A 17007-nucleotide genomic window follows, 5' to 3' on the forward strand; every position below is an offset into this window, starting at 1 on the left:
TGTTTTTCTTTACACATACTTAAATACATTTTCAGATGTTTTTTAAAAAGCAGTTGTGACATAACAACTGAAAAAAACCTTCTTTTTTTTTGCTTATTTTCTTCTTAGCATTAATTTTGATCTTTACATGCCTTTACTCATGTTCCTTTCCCCCCTGTATATTTTACCAGTTTCACAGGAGTGAGAAAAGGCAATGGATCCAGACTTTTTGAATGTGTTTACACAGCCTGCTGCACTTAATCAGTTCCTAACTGAGAATGTCACTGCTCAAGGTATGTACTATATGAACCAGGACAGAAGGTCCAAAGAATGACCTTAAGAACCATGAAGAAAATGTGCAGTAGAAATGAACCATGCATTTTTCATCAGCACTCATATGGTTTTATCAGCAGTGATTAAGCTCTGTGCGTGTAATTTGGCTGCTGACTCTCCAGAGGCAGATTATGAAGAAGCAACACAAATTCTAGCTGGTTCTTTAACTGAAATTTAAATTTCAAACAGAAGGATCTGACCAAGTTTTTTTGTTTGTTTTTTCCAGAATTGTCCATCTAGATCCTACATGTTTTAATTATGTTGAAGCATAATTTCCAACAGCAATCCTAATAGTCTGATATATAATTTTCTGGCTCATAATGAATCAGTTAAAACAAAACATGACAGTGTTTTATAGATGGCAGTTAGTGATGTTGGGTAATATTAAGATGATAGCAGATTTTACAGCAAACTTGCATTAGTCATATCTGATAATTGTAACGGATCGTGTTTGCTTCCTTTCATAGGTGAGAAGAGGAAACTCATAAAACCAACCTCAAGCAACAATCCCAAATTTGAGGAACTAAAATCGGTACAATTTCTTTTACTACGTTGTTTAACCCCCACCTCAAGTTGTTTTAACCTGCTGTGTTAATGCTCAGCCCTCTAAATTACCCAAGTCTTTGGCCTCAGTTCCTCACTCCCTGCGGATGGGGACGAGCTCTGCTTTTGGGACTTGGATTCCACACAAGTAAAACTATGCCTTGGTTTAAGCACAGTGCTAGATGGCTGGAACCTACAGGACCAAGCTTCCAATGCCTGAATCACACCCCAGGGGTGGTCACTGCTGTGTGGGAAGTGGAATGTAAATTTTAAATCTAAGTTTCTTCTTATACAATACCTTTCCTAACTTGGGACATGTAGGTCAGCTACACCAGGAATACCCAGTTGCTCCTTCATTGTAATGAGAGTGTAATAGCAATGAGAATCCAGCTGGAATGGTGGATCATGACCAAGAGCAAACCCACGTTAGCATTTGCTGTGACTAAAGAAAGGTGTTTGCATACATGCAAGTTTGCTTCCCTGATCCCATGAAACAAGTATTAGGATTGCTGTGCTGATTTGCAACATTTTTATGTGTTGTCTCCTACCTCCAAGGGCAGTTGGCTCAGCTGCAGTGCAGCCTGGTGAGGACAGCATAGAGCAGAGGGAGAAGGGATGAAGGGGATGCAAGTCACCAGGAATTCAGGAGAGCAGTTTTCAAGTTGCTGTGTGGGACATTGTCTGCTTGAGGTAGATGTGAAGGATGAATCCTGTTTCACGGGAAAGTAATTTATTCCCAAGTAATTTTTAAAATTTCCCCTACCTTCAATAACTGTTTCTCTAATGCACAGCCCATGGGAAGGCTGAAATTTCCTGGAAGAAAAGTGGCATGTCTCTTATGAGACCAGAACTTCTTGTGTTATGGAGACACTAAAATGGTTATATTATAAAAACCAGCATAGACTATGTGCTGATGTGTGCATTAGATGGCATTCATAAGCCCCTAAGTATGTGCATTCTGTATTACATCTTTTTAACCTGTTGTGCACATTTGATCAAAAAGATTTAATTTTTGTGTCAGGCTTCCACGATGTTTTTATAGAAAAGAGAAAATCTGAAAGGTGATGCTGCAAAATGCAATTATGTTGTCTGCAGAGAGACTGATTTTTTTCTTTCCAGTCTGCCAAAGATGAAGAGCTTTCCTCAGTTTATGAAGATTCCAGTGAGCTTCAGTGCTCAATACATTTCCTGTCAGAGACTCCTGAAGAAATGTTCTTCACTGTTTTCTTTTCTTTGGATGGTGAGGGGGCAGAAATTGGGTCCCAAGGAAAGGCAGTCCTCTGGGTGCCCATCAGTGCCACTTATGGCCTTTTTAATCTAGAGTTCAGGGCTCCTCTAGAGAATGGGATAGAGGAGGGATCTTCAAGGGAAGAATAAGGGAAGCAGAGAAACTCACTTGGGAGAAAGACTCTGCTCCACTGCATTTTCATTTTGAGGTGGCTTTGGAGAGCTGTAGAATGTGAAATAGCTCACTGTAGTTACTGTAAATACCAAACTGCATGTAAAATAGAAGATGGTTAGATTTGAAAGCCAGCACCAGACTTCTTGAAGTATTCCTTTTTTCCTTTCCCTAATTTCTCATTATTAGACACAACTCTGCTTTGCAACTGTGTGGGTTCCCAACAACTGGACTGAAAGCAGAGCTGTGTGAGCTGCAGGCTGTGGATGTGCCTGTTTAGAGCTGAGAGACAGCAAACAAGGGATCTCATAGATGTGTACTCAGCAGAACATTCTGTTTTTCTGACTTCTGTCTGGTTGTGCTGTTATTTTTGGGGTACTGCTCTGTCCCTCACACATCTAAAGCATTGGCAGGTCTTAACCTGCATGTATTAGCTGAGGAGGAAAGCTTTCTGCTCTAGAAGATTCTTGCTACTTCTTAGCTGACAAAGTATATTATAAACACTTTGACAGCTTCTCAGTTCAGGCAAGTGGAGCTGCCAGGCATTTTTGGTTTTGTGTCGTTTAAAGCTCATGAGAGATTTTTATAATTTTCAAACTGCTTTTTACATTTTTGTTAACGTTGGCTAACTTACAGGGATCTGCTATGAATTTTCTCCTCTGTTTACAGCAAGTGCAAGGGATGTTATCCACCCAACAAACTCCAGACACTCAGTTGTAGCAGTAACAGCAGTACAAGCAATACCGGTCCCTCTTTTTTTTTGAGAGGTTCTTGTTACCTGTCATCTGAAGCTACTGCTCTTCAGTTCTGCTTCAGGAGATCATCTTCCCTTTCTGTCAACACATGGGGGGTAAAACACATGCTTGGGGAAGTTCTGAGGAGCTCCTCCAGTCTCCTGTGTAGCAGCACAGTGCTGAAGGAAGGGGCTGCAGGGCCAAGGGATATAACTGGGTACATGGTTCCTTCCAGTTGCAGCCAGGCCTTGGCTTCCCGCAGTCTTCCCCTTGCAAAGGCAGGAAGGATATTGGAAAGGGCAGTGGGAGGATTGCCATGCAAGAAAGAAAGAAACAAAATGCTCACCCCCCACCCCCAAAAAAGGTATTTGGAGTCAGGTAAGTACAGAATTGCAGAAAGAAAAAGAACACAAAAAATAAGAGAGAACAGGGAGGAGTGTTAGTGACATGAATGACTACAAGAAACAAGCAACAGGAAGACTGAGGCCTCTTTTCTTACATATTGTCATGGTTTGGGCCCAACACAACAACAAAAGGAACAGCCCCATGGCTGCTCACTTGTTTCCCCCCAACACACACACTCTGGGATGAGGAGGACAAAGCTCATGGGATGAGACAAAGGACAAGGAGGGAATCTTCACTGATCAAGGTCCTGAGCAAAACAGACTCAACTTGTGAAAAATAATAATTAAATTTCAAACTAATCACACCCCCCAGGACACAGACAGACACAGAGCAGGGCTTGCAGATGTTACCCCACCCCTCCCTTCTTCCCGGGCCCCAATCCCTTCGTTCCCGGTTTCTCTCCCTCCTTCCCCCCAGCGGCACAGGGGGACAGGGGATGGGGTTTGGAGTCACTTCACAGGCTGGGGGTTCCTGCTGCTCCTGCCTCCTCAGCAAGAAGGATTCCTGACAGTCCTGCCCTGCTTCCCCACGGGGTCCCTCCCATGGCACAGAGGCCTCCACCAACCTCTCCTTCCTGAGTCCTTCCCACCAGGTCCGGAGCTGCTCCAGCCTGGGCTTCCCACAGAGTCACGGGGGCTTCGGGAACAGCCACCTCCCCTGGCCCGGGGGCTTCCACAGCTGAGCAATCAGAGCCCACTGGCAGCAAATCCTCTGGCCACAACATCCAAGTCCACTGGCCAAGTTCATCCCTCCTGGCGCCTTCAGGGAATGTCCCACCACATTCCTCCATGAGTGCAGGGGCACAGCTGCCATCTCGCCATGGGTTGCAGGGAAACTGCTGCTTGGGCACCTTCTGCCCCTTCTTCCTCACCAACCACCAGCACTGATCTCCTTCCCCGGCTCAGCTCTTCTCCCTTAAGTGCTTCTCTGCTCAGGTGTTACCTCAGCTCTTCCATATGTTAATGGCAGAGGTGCATCTCTTGTCCCTCTAAAGGCTCCTTGGCTGGGTTTGAAGCAGGGACAGCTTCTGACCTTCTTACCTGAGCCAGCCCTGGGGCCCTTCCCTCGCTACCAAAAACCCCATCACACCAAGACAGAACACATACTTTTTTCTGATGGTTGAATTTTTCTGAATTCTGTGATACCTAATGAAGGCAAGGGTTGGGAAGTGTACTCTGCAGACTTTCCCCTGACAGAAGTGGAAACAGGGTCTGTCTCTTCAACTGTGTAACTATTCTACAAAATTCATATGAATATAGCTTGTGAGACCTGTATCTCACTTGAAAATTAGGGAGAACTGATACTTAAATTCCCTTTAAAAAACAACCAAAAAGCACAAAGGAAGGACAGGTTGAAAGCAATCCAAGATGTGAGATAAAGAGCTAAAGAGAAAGGTGGACCACAATTATAGCACTGAGTGTTAAACTGTCTAAACAAGAACATAATTGCCCTCTGCTTCATTTCCTTCCTCAGATACTGATTGACTGGCTTAACACAACCCTGAAAGAGGAACACATAGTTGTTAAAAGTCTGGAAGAAGATCTGTATGATGGGCTGGTACTTCATCATCTTTTGGGTAAGCTACTTCTTTGAGTTTAACTTGCAAACCACAACAGGGAGGAATTTCCAGAGTGGAAAAGAAACCTCACAAATCGAATTGCAGTTATCTGCTGGAGTCTCACTTGCTGAGGAAGAAATGGCTGCATTGGGAACCATCCGTGATAACTGCAATTCTGAACAAATGCCTGATGAACGAACTGCTATTGTTTTCATGTAATTCTGTCTCCTCTGAGAGAGTATTTTTACCTGCTAGTTAACATAACAAAAAGGTTAGCTTTGAAATGTGAGATTACAGTGCCTCTGAAGGGAAGGAGGTAGCTTCCACTGGGTCAAGGAGGATCTAGAGTGCTAGGGTTGGAGGAATGATGCTGCAAGGAATGATCTGAGTGCACTCCCTTTTGCAGAGCTTCACTCATTTTACTGAGGCTTTCAGAGAGTACAGGAGTTTAACAAGGCATGCAGCTGTGAGACGTGGGTCTGTGGAAGCACTTACGGGGTATTGAACATTTAAAACAAGACACTGTGTGCTTTGCTGCCTTTTTTATGTTTCTGATATTATTTTTTTTTTCCAATGGTGGTGTTAAAATACATCTTTCTCCTTCCTATGGACTCTCTGCCAAAGAAAACCTAGGATCTCTCAAGCTGGATGTTGACAAGATCGCGTTAACAGAAATAAAACAGCGGCAGAAACTCTCTGTGATCCTGGAAGCTGTGGCTAAGTGTTTGCAACTGGAAGAAAGTCAGCTGAAATGGAGTGTGGAGTGTAGGTACAGAAGTGAAATTGGAGAAGAGTATCCATCATGGGGCTTCCTCTGCTGTAAGGCTGCTATGAGGCAAAGGGCTGCCAGAGGAGTAATTAAACAACCTGTTTTCAGTTAGTGCTTGAATCAAAATTGAAGTAGGAATATCTCACCCTGACTAGGCTCTGCAAGCTTAAGTGTGTGGCTTGTGGACCACTTAACAGCTCTCAGCATCTGTGTGTATGTCTCACAAAATAAACTTTTAAGGTGCAGTATTTCTGAATTGTGATATTATGTAAACCCCATCCGATATCCCACCTGTGTTATGGCCCTCCATGACTATGGCATCCTCTTCACAGGGAGAATTTGTGATATTAAAATGAGATTTACTTGTCTTGCAAACTAAAGATTGTTTTCTGTCTTTACATGGAATAGCTATCTTGTCCAAAGACTTACTGAGCACACTGCATCTGCTGGTTGCATTAGCAAAGCACTTCAAACCTAACCTGGCTATGCCTCCAAATGTTCAAGTGGAAACAATCACCATTGAGGTAATTCTGGTTTCAATATTTGTTACAGTAGATCCTGGAGACTTTTCACTAGGCTGGTATGATTAGAATTATGAAGAAACGTGCTCAGCTGTGAAAGGTGCACTTGCATTTATTATGGACAGTGCCTTTTAAATTTCTGATTTGGCTGGACTAGGCTATCATTTTGTTCTCAGTTCAGATGCTGTATCTTTAAAAGGGTAGAGACACTATGCTGGTTTTCCCTCCTTGATAGAAAAAAAGGATCCAAGCTGAAAACAGCTGTTGAACTCAGTAAAGAAGAAAAAGAAGAAATTCTGCTGTTACTATCACTAAGTGTTTTTAAAACAGAAGTCTGCACCTGTAAATCATAACCCTGGTCTAATGCTGGGGATTTATTTCTTTAGGGGACAGGAGTTTCAGTGGGGGTCACATTTTTTGGTATTTTTCTCTACAAACTGAGATCTGCATGCAGTCTTTTGCTATTTTGTTTTCTTAAAGTCAAGTCTGGAAGGTTGGAAGAACATCACATATCCTGTAATTTGGGATATAACTGCAAAAATTAGCACCACTATGTTACACTTTTAACAGGGAGTTTGCAATTCAATGGCATTGGGAGCCCAGCACGTGGTCTGTATGGCATGGCCCAGCACTCTTCCTTCTGTGGAGGTTCATAACTGGAACTGAAACAAAGACTCCTCTGTGATAAGAGATGTTTTCCAGGTGCCTGAACAAAGCAGCAGGCATGCCCATCCTCTCCTGTGTCTTTGGGTTATCACAGAATCACAGAATATTAAGGGTTGGAAGGGACCTCAGAAGATCGTCAAGGCCAACCCCCCTGCCAGAGCAGGACCAAAAAAAGCCCAAACCAAACCAAAAATCTAGGGCAGATCACTCAGAAAGGCATCCAGACAGGTCTTGAAAGCCTCCAGAGAAGGAGGAGGGAGCCTGTTCCAGTACTTTATGTTGGTTTTGGTTTTTTAAAAATGTTTTGTGGAGTACCAAGATCTATATAGAGGAACAACGATACAAGAACGTAAACAAAGATCCCGGGTGGCTTCAGAAGTAGTAAGAATTGCCAACCTAAATCAAAACAACCCACCAAACTTAAGTCATCTGCAGGGAAGGTTCATTGATAGATAGTAGGCCCTGGCGTGAGGTTTTTATAAGGCAAAGGTGACCACTGCCAGGGCTGTAGGACTGAAGTGTCCTGCAGTGCACCAGGAAATAACTGGCTGCCCAAAGCAGCTTGATGCATTCATCAGTTCTCCAGGTGAATATGCCAGCCTCTGAACTTCACCAGATGAGGGACCATGTTTTTCTCCTTTGGCTTCCTCTGATGGGGAAGCAGGTCACTTCTGGTTGCAAAGTGAAGAGAGAAGAAGGAATCAGCAGTCTGTCAAAATTCCTATACTAATTGTACTGTTCTCCCTGAATAAATGCCCTCTGCTAATCATTTAAAGCAGCAAACAGGTCCTAAAGGCTCACTTAATACTTAGGGACTTTTTTTGTATAACAAGCAAAATAATATTTATTGTCTTTTCAACAGAACACCTCCAGAGGATTAAAGACAACAAATGGAGTGGAGTGTATCACAGAAAACAAGTAAGAGGGGGATATATCTGGCTTTTACACTGTCAATCAGAAAGGAAATATTGTGGGTGTTTTACCCCTTTCTGAAAAATAGCTGGGATCAGGATGGTGACAAAAAGTGTAAACTCAGGCATGCATATGTATGTGAACTGTTTCTCTCATTTCTTTACTTTTTTTTTCCTCTTCAGATTTGGTATTATGATATAATACCATTCTTTATATCAACGTCTCTAAAATAATGCATATGACTATTCCTGAGGCTTAGTGTTTGATATTGCCATGGAATATAAGAATAAAAATCAAGCACTCCAAATGTGCCTGTCCTGGACTATACTTGAAATTTTCTAATGCCACAGGGGTTTAAATCAACTTTTATTTTATTGTTGTCGTGTCATTAAATAGAGAGAAAGGAGGCAGTTCTTTTCTTATTTTACTGTGAAATAAAGGTTTGAGCATGTTGGGTTTTTGAGATACTGTCACTATTAAAGTAGTTAAGTAGTAGGATGCCATTCATATACTAAGAAAATATGGACATCATTCCAAGAACTAGAAACATATTTTCCTCCTATTATATTTTATATGCTAGAACATCTTAAACTCATGAGCAGCTTATTGAAAGTGGGTATTATGGATTATGCTTATAAAAATACATGTTTGTTGGTCTGCAGGCCGCTTGAAATCTTGTATACTTCTGATATAGATATATAGTGCACTTAAAACTATCTGGTGCAAAGTGACCCTGACATAAAATTAATGGCGCTTTGTGCTGTATCCCCTTCTTTCCAAGGCAGCTGATGGCCCAGATAAGCTTTGATTATAAGTAAGATTAGTTATGCTAAATGCTTTTTCTAATTCTTGCTTTTTATTGCATTTCTAGAGAGAATTTAGAAGCACAGTCAAGTAAGTACTGGCATTACCAAGTTCAGTGTTTTGCTATTATGTGCTATTATACACCATATTCTGATCCATTTTTACCTCATGATAAAATCAGTATGCACCCACTAGAGTGCATGGAGATTCATTAACTTCTCCTTGTCTTTTTCTCCAAATGTCTTCTGTTAATGTGTGTTCATCCCAACATAATAAAGTTTGGAAACTGGGTGGTCACTTTGCTCAAGGACTGCAGGCAACAGATGGGAAGTGAGACAAGAAATGAAACTGTGCGTTAATGACCCAGCAGAGAAGACCTGGCTGGGGGCAGTGTGTATGTCTTGGATTTACACTGACCTCATTTACTGTTGGAACTATTTAGGAGAAAAAATGGCTTGGGAACTGTGGTGCTTGTTGCTAACAGTTTCAATGTTGTTTCCTTTCTGTAGTTTGCAAAGGAGATTTTAAAATCTGGTAGTTGATGATGGGTGGCAGCTCAGTGAAGCCATATTTCCCAGTGTTTTCAACCTTAGGGCTTTTGAGAGCTACTTGAGGTGAAAAATGTCCATGGGCACAGAGCCTGCAGAAGGTCTGGGCACTGCTCAGGCTTCAGTGTGAGCTGCTCTTCCTGCAGAGAAGCACATTGCTTCCCCAGTGAATCAAGGCAACCATTTTAGTTCTCTAACATGCCCTTTATGTTACCGTTTTCATGCTCTGCAGAGGTGCAAACTGTATCATTTAATACATATTTAGCACTTATTCCACCGAGTGGTCTCTAGTGTGGGCTGAAATTGTCTGAAAAAACCCCACAAAACCCCACCACCCTGTAATTAGCTGTTTCTTCCAGTGGGCTGATTCTGCTGGGAAGAGAAATCTGCAACTGACTCTTCAAAATGCTCTCTCCCTCTATTTTTGACACAGCTTGCTTAGCAGAGAGAGAAATCCCCAAGCATGGCTCCAGAAGAGGGCTCTCTAGTTTGCAAGACCGTTGCAGGTTTCAGTGTTGCTCAGTGGTTTGCTTGCTGGATTCACCTATTCCCTGACATTGTTCCTGCAGCAACCCCCTCACAGGGAGAACACAGGAACTCAGGGAAGCTCTTCTGCAGTGGGGGCTTCTCTGTCACTGGCTTTTGGGTGGAACCTTCCTTAAGAAAAGCTGCCTTTGCTTTCCTGCACTGTAGAAACTGGTTCTCCATTTAGTCATGCTGCCAGAGCACCCTTTGTTTTTAAGAGTGTTTCAAATGTTTTGTTCATGCTGGAACCAGAGCAGCCTTGTGGCCAGGTGGCTGTGGCAAGATGTGTTCTGCTTTCTCTAAACCTGGGCAGAAAATGGAGGAGGTTGGTGGGATTTCACAGGGACTTGGCTCATTTCCTTGGAAATCTTCGAACTCATGCTGGTTCTCTACTGGCAGCAGCTCAGTGCCTGCCTTTGAACTGGGTGGCAACACTGGTCATTTCTGAGGTCTGTGAATTTTCAGAGCAAGGGAAGGGGCTCCAAACCCAGTATCTAGTTTGTGGCTTTTTTGAAGGAAGGGCCCTATTTTTCTGCAAATTTGATGTGACTGACATTTCTGTTGGGGACAGCAGTGAAATGGGTAGCTCTTCTTCTCTGCTTTCAATATTTTATCCCAGAGATTTATGGTTAAAGAAACATAGCTGAAAAGAGAGGAACTGTAAAGATGAAAAACTTAGCCATTGTTCAGACTGGTGGCAGCACAAATCTTGAGAACCTCTGCTGGCAAAGATTACAGAGATGAATGAAGTAAATTGTTTTCTCTGATGTAGTCAAGCTGCAGGGAAGCCTGTCACCCTGTCCTCTGATAGATATAATGGTAGGATTTTTTCCTGACTCCCTATAACTTTTTTCCTCCTTGGTTTATAACACCTTTTTTCTTCTGGAGCCACTTTAAAACCTCTAATCTGACAGTTATTCTAAATAATTCCAATTAATATTGTTTTGGTACAGAAGATGATGCCTTTGATGATTTATTTAACCGTGCTCCAGATAAACTGGATGCTGTAAAAAAGGTAATTTACTTTTTTAATAGTCATCAAAAGTTGTAATGTAAAGCATAATTCATGACTTCACTGAAAAAAAGTTCTGTTTTCTCTCACCTTCCCCTCCCCTTCTGTTTTCTTTAGGTATTTTTGCAGTTTGTCAACCAGCACGTTGGAAAATTAGGATTGAATGTGAAAGACATTGAATCTCAGGTAGCCTGCTCTAAGATGCATGTTAACCATGTTTTGTCAGCCATTTGAGTGTTTCCTCTTACTATAAGGATTCCTCCTTTTTGTTGTAGTAATTTGGCAACATAATTATTTCTAGTCCAGGTTAAAGTATCAAGCTTCAGCCTCTGGAGTTGCTGCAGCTAAGAAGTAATGAAAAAAATACAGCTGTGTATTGAATGCTGCTGCCCTTGGAATGTTACAGGGAGTAATTTTCAGAGTCTGCTGGACTCCTAGGGATGTTCTTTGTGTCAAGATGGACATAATGGTGTTCTAACAATTAAACTGAAAGCCACGCTGATTGCTGGCAGTTCCTGATTGTTAATGCTGGATTTCCTTCATGGTAGGAAGGCCTGATTTTCAATGACATTTCAAAGTTCCATCCTCTGAGCACCGAGCTTCTTTAGAGCCTGTGGAATTCCAAGAGGATTGCTCATTAGGCACCTCGGGGTCACCTCCCTGGGTGCTGGTGAAGAGAGACACATCCACACCTCCTCTGTCCTCCTCTGCTGCCTCCCAGGAGGGTGGACAGCAGCTTGCTGGAAGCCGGAGAGCTGCGGCATCCTCCTGGTACCTCTCTGGGGAATGAGCAAGCCAGCAATGGGAAATGAGCTCGGGAACATCCCTCGTGGCCTTTTCTTCCCCTGCTTCTGCAGACACACACCCACGCAGTAACTGCAGGAGGAGTCAGCCCACAGCTCTTGCTTTGCTCCAGGCACTCCAAGCCCCCGTGCAGTGGCAGCCCCTGCGATCTATGCCACGCAGAGGCAAAGCGGAGCCGTGCTCCGCTGCTCTTTGGAGTAGTCCTGGTTGGCAACTGTGACAGGAAGTGTTTTGTCGTAAATCTTGGGCACTAGGCACAATTTTCTTTTATTTATGGTTCCATGTTTGTCAGTTGTGGTTGTCTGAAGTCTCTGCACATCTGGAATAGGTTGTTTTAATAGCTGTCCTTTCTACAAGGTTGTGTTTTAATAACATGAACTTGGGAGCCTTATGTAACTAAATACGAAATTCGCTGTGGAAGGGGTTGAGGGAGCTGAGTCACTAGGCTGTCTGCTTGCCAAAGTACCATTTACATTCTTTTATCACTCCAACAGCATTTTTTCAGAGTGATTTCCTAAAAGTCAATGTCATAAATAATATTCAGGTGATTCTTCATCCAGTTTGCAGATGGAGTTATCTTACTTCTGTTGATTGGACAACTGGAGGGTTACTTCCTGAATTTAAGGGATTTCTTCCTGACTCCGGCCAGCACCACAGAGATGGTAGGTTATTATTTAATTACTTAGAGCTTAAGGCTTCCAACATCTTGTGTATTTAATGCTTCTGTATGTCAGTGAAGAGCTTTAACTGCTGCTGCTCTGCATGTAGCCATATGCACGCACAGTGTTTGCAGGATGTAGGTTTGGGACAGCATGCATGCATGTGCTTGGTGCTGTAAAAATACCTTGGAACAGGTGAGTGTCTTCTTCAAAATGAATTATTATCTCATGTGAGATGATGAAGAGAGTGGAACATCTCCCTAATGAGGAAAGGCTGGGGGAGCTGGGTCTCTTTAGCTTGGAGAAGAGGAGACTGAGGGGTGACCTCATTGATGTTTACAAATATGCAAAGGGTGAGTGTCAGGAGGACAGAGCCAGGCTTTTTTCAGTGATGACCAGTGATAGGACAAGGGGCAATGGGTGCAAACTGGAGCATAGGAGGTTCCATGTGAATATCAGGAAGAACTTCTTTCCTGTGAGAGTGACAGAGCCCTGGGCCAGGCTGCCCAGAGAGGCTGTGGAGTCTCCTTCTCTGGAGACATTCAAAACCCACCTGGATACGTTCCTGTGTGATGTGCTCTGGGTGACCCTGCTCTGGCAGGGGGGTTGGACTGGGTGATCTTTCGAGGTCCCTTCCAACCCCTAGGATTCTGTGATTCTGTGAGGCAAATGATTGTTACTTTTGTTTGTTAGGCAGATACGTGTTTCTGAAGCCTTCCAGTGAAATACAGAGACTCATGTGGCAGGGAACTGGTGTGCTGTCTTCTGCAAGTCTGTCCTGTGAACAATATTTTGAAGTGGTTCACACCTCTTGCATAACAGAACTAGGTCTCTATAGGTTTCCTTATGCTGTCCTGAAAATATACCTTAGTCAAGACATGAACAGAGCATTCTGTGCTTAGGAAGCTCTTGGGAATTTACATCTTTTCCTTCCCCAAGGCTGGGAGCTGTAACCTGCCCTGTGAGACTTGCTTGACACCTTTTTTAACCTCTATGAGGCAGACTCCATCAGTGCTTTAAAAGAAAAAAGGTGGCATCAGCCAGAAGGCAGCATGTGCTGGGCTGCAGGTGTAGCTGCCGCCTCCACAGATCTAGGATGCTGAAACATATTGAAATATTGGAGATATTTTCAAATTGTCTCTGGTTCCGTTAGGGATTTTGCATTTGGGTCACTGAATAGCTCTGAAAATCCTGAATCCATTGTTTTTTTTATTGGTTTACGTCCAGTTTAATCTCTGAAGGTGAAACATGTCATATTCTTTCTGCCTGAGAGCTGCCTGAGAAGAGGATCTCTCCTCTGGTGTGGTTTCTATTACAGCTCCCCCACACAGACCAGGCTTTTGCCTGATTCCTGAGCTTCACTGCAGTTACTCTCCCTGGGCAATATTTATTTGTAATGAAAATTCTCAGGGGTCCCATATTAATTAATAAATACTCCTGTGGAGCATGTCATCAAAAGCACAGCTGTCTGAGACCTAAGTTCAAATTTTGTCAAAAATCTGTTGCTGTCAGTTAGTGACTGTCTAAGATATTAGGAAAATTCAGAGTTTCTTACATCTAAGATGATTCAGAACAGGGAAAATGTATTTTGAAGGCTTGAGTCAAACAAAATAATTTTCTTGCAGTTGTTTTTCTTCCCTTTCTCCTCCTCCACTAAGTTTTAGAAAATGTTTGCTCTGATCCATTTTGAACATTTCCACTAACTTTATTCAGAGAAAGTCAATGAATATATATATATATATTATGTAAAATTTCAAAGATAACATTTTGTTTTTTGGATCAGCCCTATTCAAGCCTCACAGATCTCTTTCAAGAAATGTGATACCCCTACATTCTAGGTACAAATCAGAGCTCAGACTTTCTAGTTCTTACCCTGCACATGCTGGTCACTGGCCTCAGAGAGATATGTAATGGGGTTGGTTACTGGTTCAGTACAATTCTCTAGGTCTTAGTAATTTCATTTTAGCAAAGTTACTTCCAAGTACTGGACATATTGTTGAACAGTTTGCCAAAGTGGTATTTACCATTTGTTTCTCCTCTGATGTTCATTACATGATGAAAAGTGGGATGACAATATAACTAAAAATACTGAGCGACCATAGTTCATCTGTCATTAGTACAGAAAATACGTCTTTCGATTCCCCCCCTGCTTTCTAACTCCCTGTCATTTTAGACGTTAATTGGTACAGTAAAATATGAAAATGTAACCTTTGCTGAGATTTAAAACATGTCATTTGTGTTATAAAAATGGTGACAACCACACGCAGTGTTGTGATCGGTGCGGTGCATCAGCTTTCATTCAAGTGGAAAGCTTGAGGTACAAAGCTGGCATGTACACCTCCTCCTGAACTGCATTGAGGGGAAATTTGGATAGAAGCAGTGATGCTGAGGAGGAAATAGAAACAAGGAACAGGGAGGGCAGGAGCCTGTGTTGAGAGGAACAGGAGGGGTGAGGAAAGCGGGAACAGAAATTCGAGATGGGACCCGCCTACAGGTGCAAGAAGGCAGCACTGGGTGTTTGTAGGTTTGTTGCAGGTTTTTGGGGGTGTTCAGTGCCAAGAAAGGAGGTCTGTAAGTCACTGTAAAGCAAGTCTAGTCCAGGTGCTCGTGTGTATAAAGGTGTGTTCTGAGACAAAGAATATAATCACAAAACAGGTCAGGCCAAAATTAGAACTTACGTTGTCAGGAGAGGAGGAGGATGAATGAAGGCCCTTGTGCGTTTTGCCCAAACAGGCCCAGAGCTAAAATACCCCAAACATGCTGACCTCTGTCTGATTATATATTCTATAGAACTGTCCAACTCTTTTGAGTCTGGAAGCATGCTGGATGAAACCACTGGTTGTTCCAGGTTGCCTTTCTTTGGTAATTATCAGTATTTCAGTCTGAAGATTTATTCTGAAATCTGCATTTCTTGCAAATCTCGTGTGCATTACAGAGAAGAAAATGTGCCCCTTTCCCTGGTTCACTATGGAAGCATTTGATTTATTCATTCCAATCAAAATTCTGTAGATCCTTATGAGCTTAAGCTTTCCTGGCTGCTGATTATCAGAGGAAGAAAACAACCTCAAATCTAAACTGTCAGTCTCAGTTACTTGTAAACCAGAGAACCAGTTAAAACATAAATCTATTGATTCACAAAGTTTTTGCTTGGCTTGGGGAACCCCTGTGCTTATTGTCAGAAGGTAACAGGGAACAGCACAGCAGCAGTTACATTATGCCTCCCAAAGGATAAATTGCTCAATAGCCCAAGGAATGTACACAGAGACAATTTGAAGTTCATTCAGGTCTTGTTACTTCATTAGAGGAAGGGAGCTTGCTAATTACCAGCTGAGTAAACAACTGCCCTTAAGCTGTTAGAAGCTAGTAATGGGATGTTATATGACTTTGAAAAATCATTCCTGACTACTGCATATGTGTGTGATGCTGCTTTTATGTGGGAAAGGGAGAGAAAAACAAGTGAGGAAAAACCAGGAGAAAAAGCCTGACCTTCATTCATGGACATGTGCTTCATTTCTCAGGAGTAATGTTACGTATATCATCATTGCTGCTATGATGTATAGACATCATTATATGTTAAAACATACACTTGTAGCTCACAAATACAGCTCATGGAAGGTTTCTGATCTTTGCAATTCTGAACGAGATATAGAGAACTTTTTCCTTATTTATTTTTTGTTTATTTCAAATGTGGAAAGCATATGGGCATTGTTAAGAGAACAGACATAAATTCCTTGCATCTATTGGATCCAGTTATGAACCTGGCCTCTTTCCACTGTGGAAACATCTATTATCATAAGACCTTCACATGCAAGGTCTGTTTTTAAATAAGTGGATTCTTCTCCCCACCTCATGGGATATGTTTTGTTGGAGATGGATTTTACATCCAATTTTCTGTGATAATTGGTAGGAATCCTGAAGAGCTCTTCATCAAAAGTAAGGAGATGAATTTAAGTACATATTTATGAATCAGCATCTTCAGTAACTGGAGAAACATTTAAAACATCCTGGCCACTGCACCACTGGGTGGCAAATATTTTCTGTTACATTGATCTCTCTCTCATCAACAGCTTCACAACGTTAACCTTGCATTGGACTTGCTGACAGATGGAGGTCTTCTGAATTTCTCTGTGAACTCTGAAGGTGAGTCATGCCATGCAAACTTATGTGGAACAGAATTGCTGATATTTTGGCTTAGCAAAAGTTAGGATAATTGAAGAAAGTAGGTTCTGCAATGTGACACTGACACCGCATTATATGGCTGCCCCATAGCTACTCTTTCAGAATAAATAGTAATAAAGCTGAGAATTGTTTTGAATAGTCTTTATTTCTATACTGAAAATGTTGTATTGTTATAAGTTTAGTAACTTTCCACTAAACCTAAACTATTTGGTAAGTCAGTATTTGTTAAAGATTTAAAACTGTGTGTCACTGTTTGACTCAGGTTTGACAACAATGCTCTGGATCCCCTCCCCTCCCCACCCAGCTAGGGTAGGAGAGAGAGGAAAAGAGACTTGGCTGGATTGAAAACTAAACTACACAGCTTTAATTCAACACTAATGAGATAAGAAAATATACACAATTATATAGAAATATGTTCAGGTATGTGCAAAAGCCTCTCGCCTCCCCCCACCCCCAGCAACTCCCACAGCATCTCCTGAGCTGTGAACAGTCCTGAGAAATCCCAGAGCTACTGGAGAGAGCACAGAGTGATGAGGGTCAGGAGAGCCCCAGCCTGGGGGTCTGTGATCTCTGACCTTCCTTTGAGCTTACGTAGATATATGGAATGGAATATCCCTGGCCAGTTTTGCTGTCTGTCTAACTCAGCCTCCTACGGGG

At 42.3% G+C, this 17007-nt stretch overlaps 1 protein-coding gene across 1 annotated transcript in view; it reads left to right on the forward strand.

Annotated features, from left to right (window-relative positions):
• Nucleotides 1-193: 193 nt before the first annotated feature.
• The window catches only part of PARVG (parvin, gamma), a 24355-nt gene continuing 7541 nt past the window's right edge, over nucleotides 194-17007 (forward strand). The window contains exons 1-11 of the mRNA XM_010004774.1: nucleotides 194-272; nucleotides 780-844; nucleotides 4867-4969; nucleotides 5576-5716; nucleotides 6129-6244; nucleotides 7770-7825; nucleotides 8691-8713; nucleotides 10650-10711; nucleotides 10826-10894; nucleotides 12073-12174; nucleotides 16239-16311. Of these exons, the coding sequence (XP_010003076.1) occupies nucleotides 194-272; nucleotides 780-844; nucleotides 4867-4969; nucleotides 5576-5716; nucleotides 6129-6244; nucleotides 7770-7825; nucleotides 8691-8713; nucleotides 10650-10711; nucleotides 10826-10894; nucleotides 12073-12174; nucleotides 16239-16311 (889 nt within the window). The remainder of the gene's footprint in view (nucleotides 273-779; nucleotides 845-4866; nucleotides 4970-5575; nucleotides 5717-6128; nucleotides 6245-7769; nucleotides 7826-8690; nucleotides 8714-10649; nucleotides 10712-10825; nucleotides 10895-12072; nucleotides 12175-16238; nucleotides 16312-17007) is intronic.

Source organism: Chaetura pelagica, unplaced genomic scaffold (assembly GCF_000747805.2).
Source record: "Chaetura pelagica isolate M959 unplaced genomic scaffold, ChaPel_1.0 scaffold479, whole genome shotgun sequence".
Taxonomy (NCBI): domain Eukaryota; kingdom Metazoa; phylum Chordata; class Aves; order Apodiformes; family Apodidae; genus Chaetura; species Chaetura pelagica.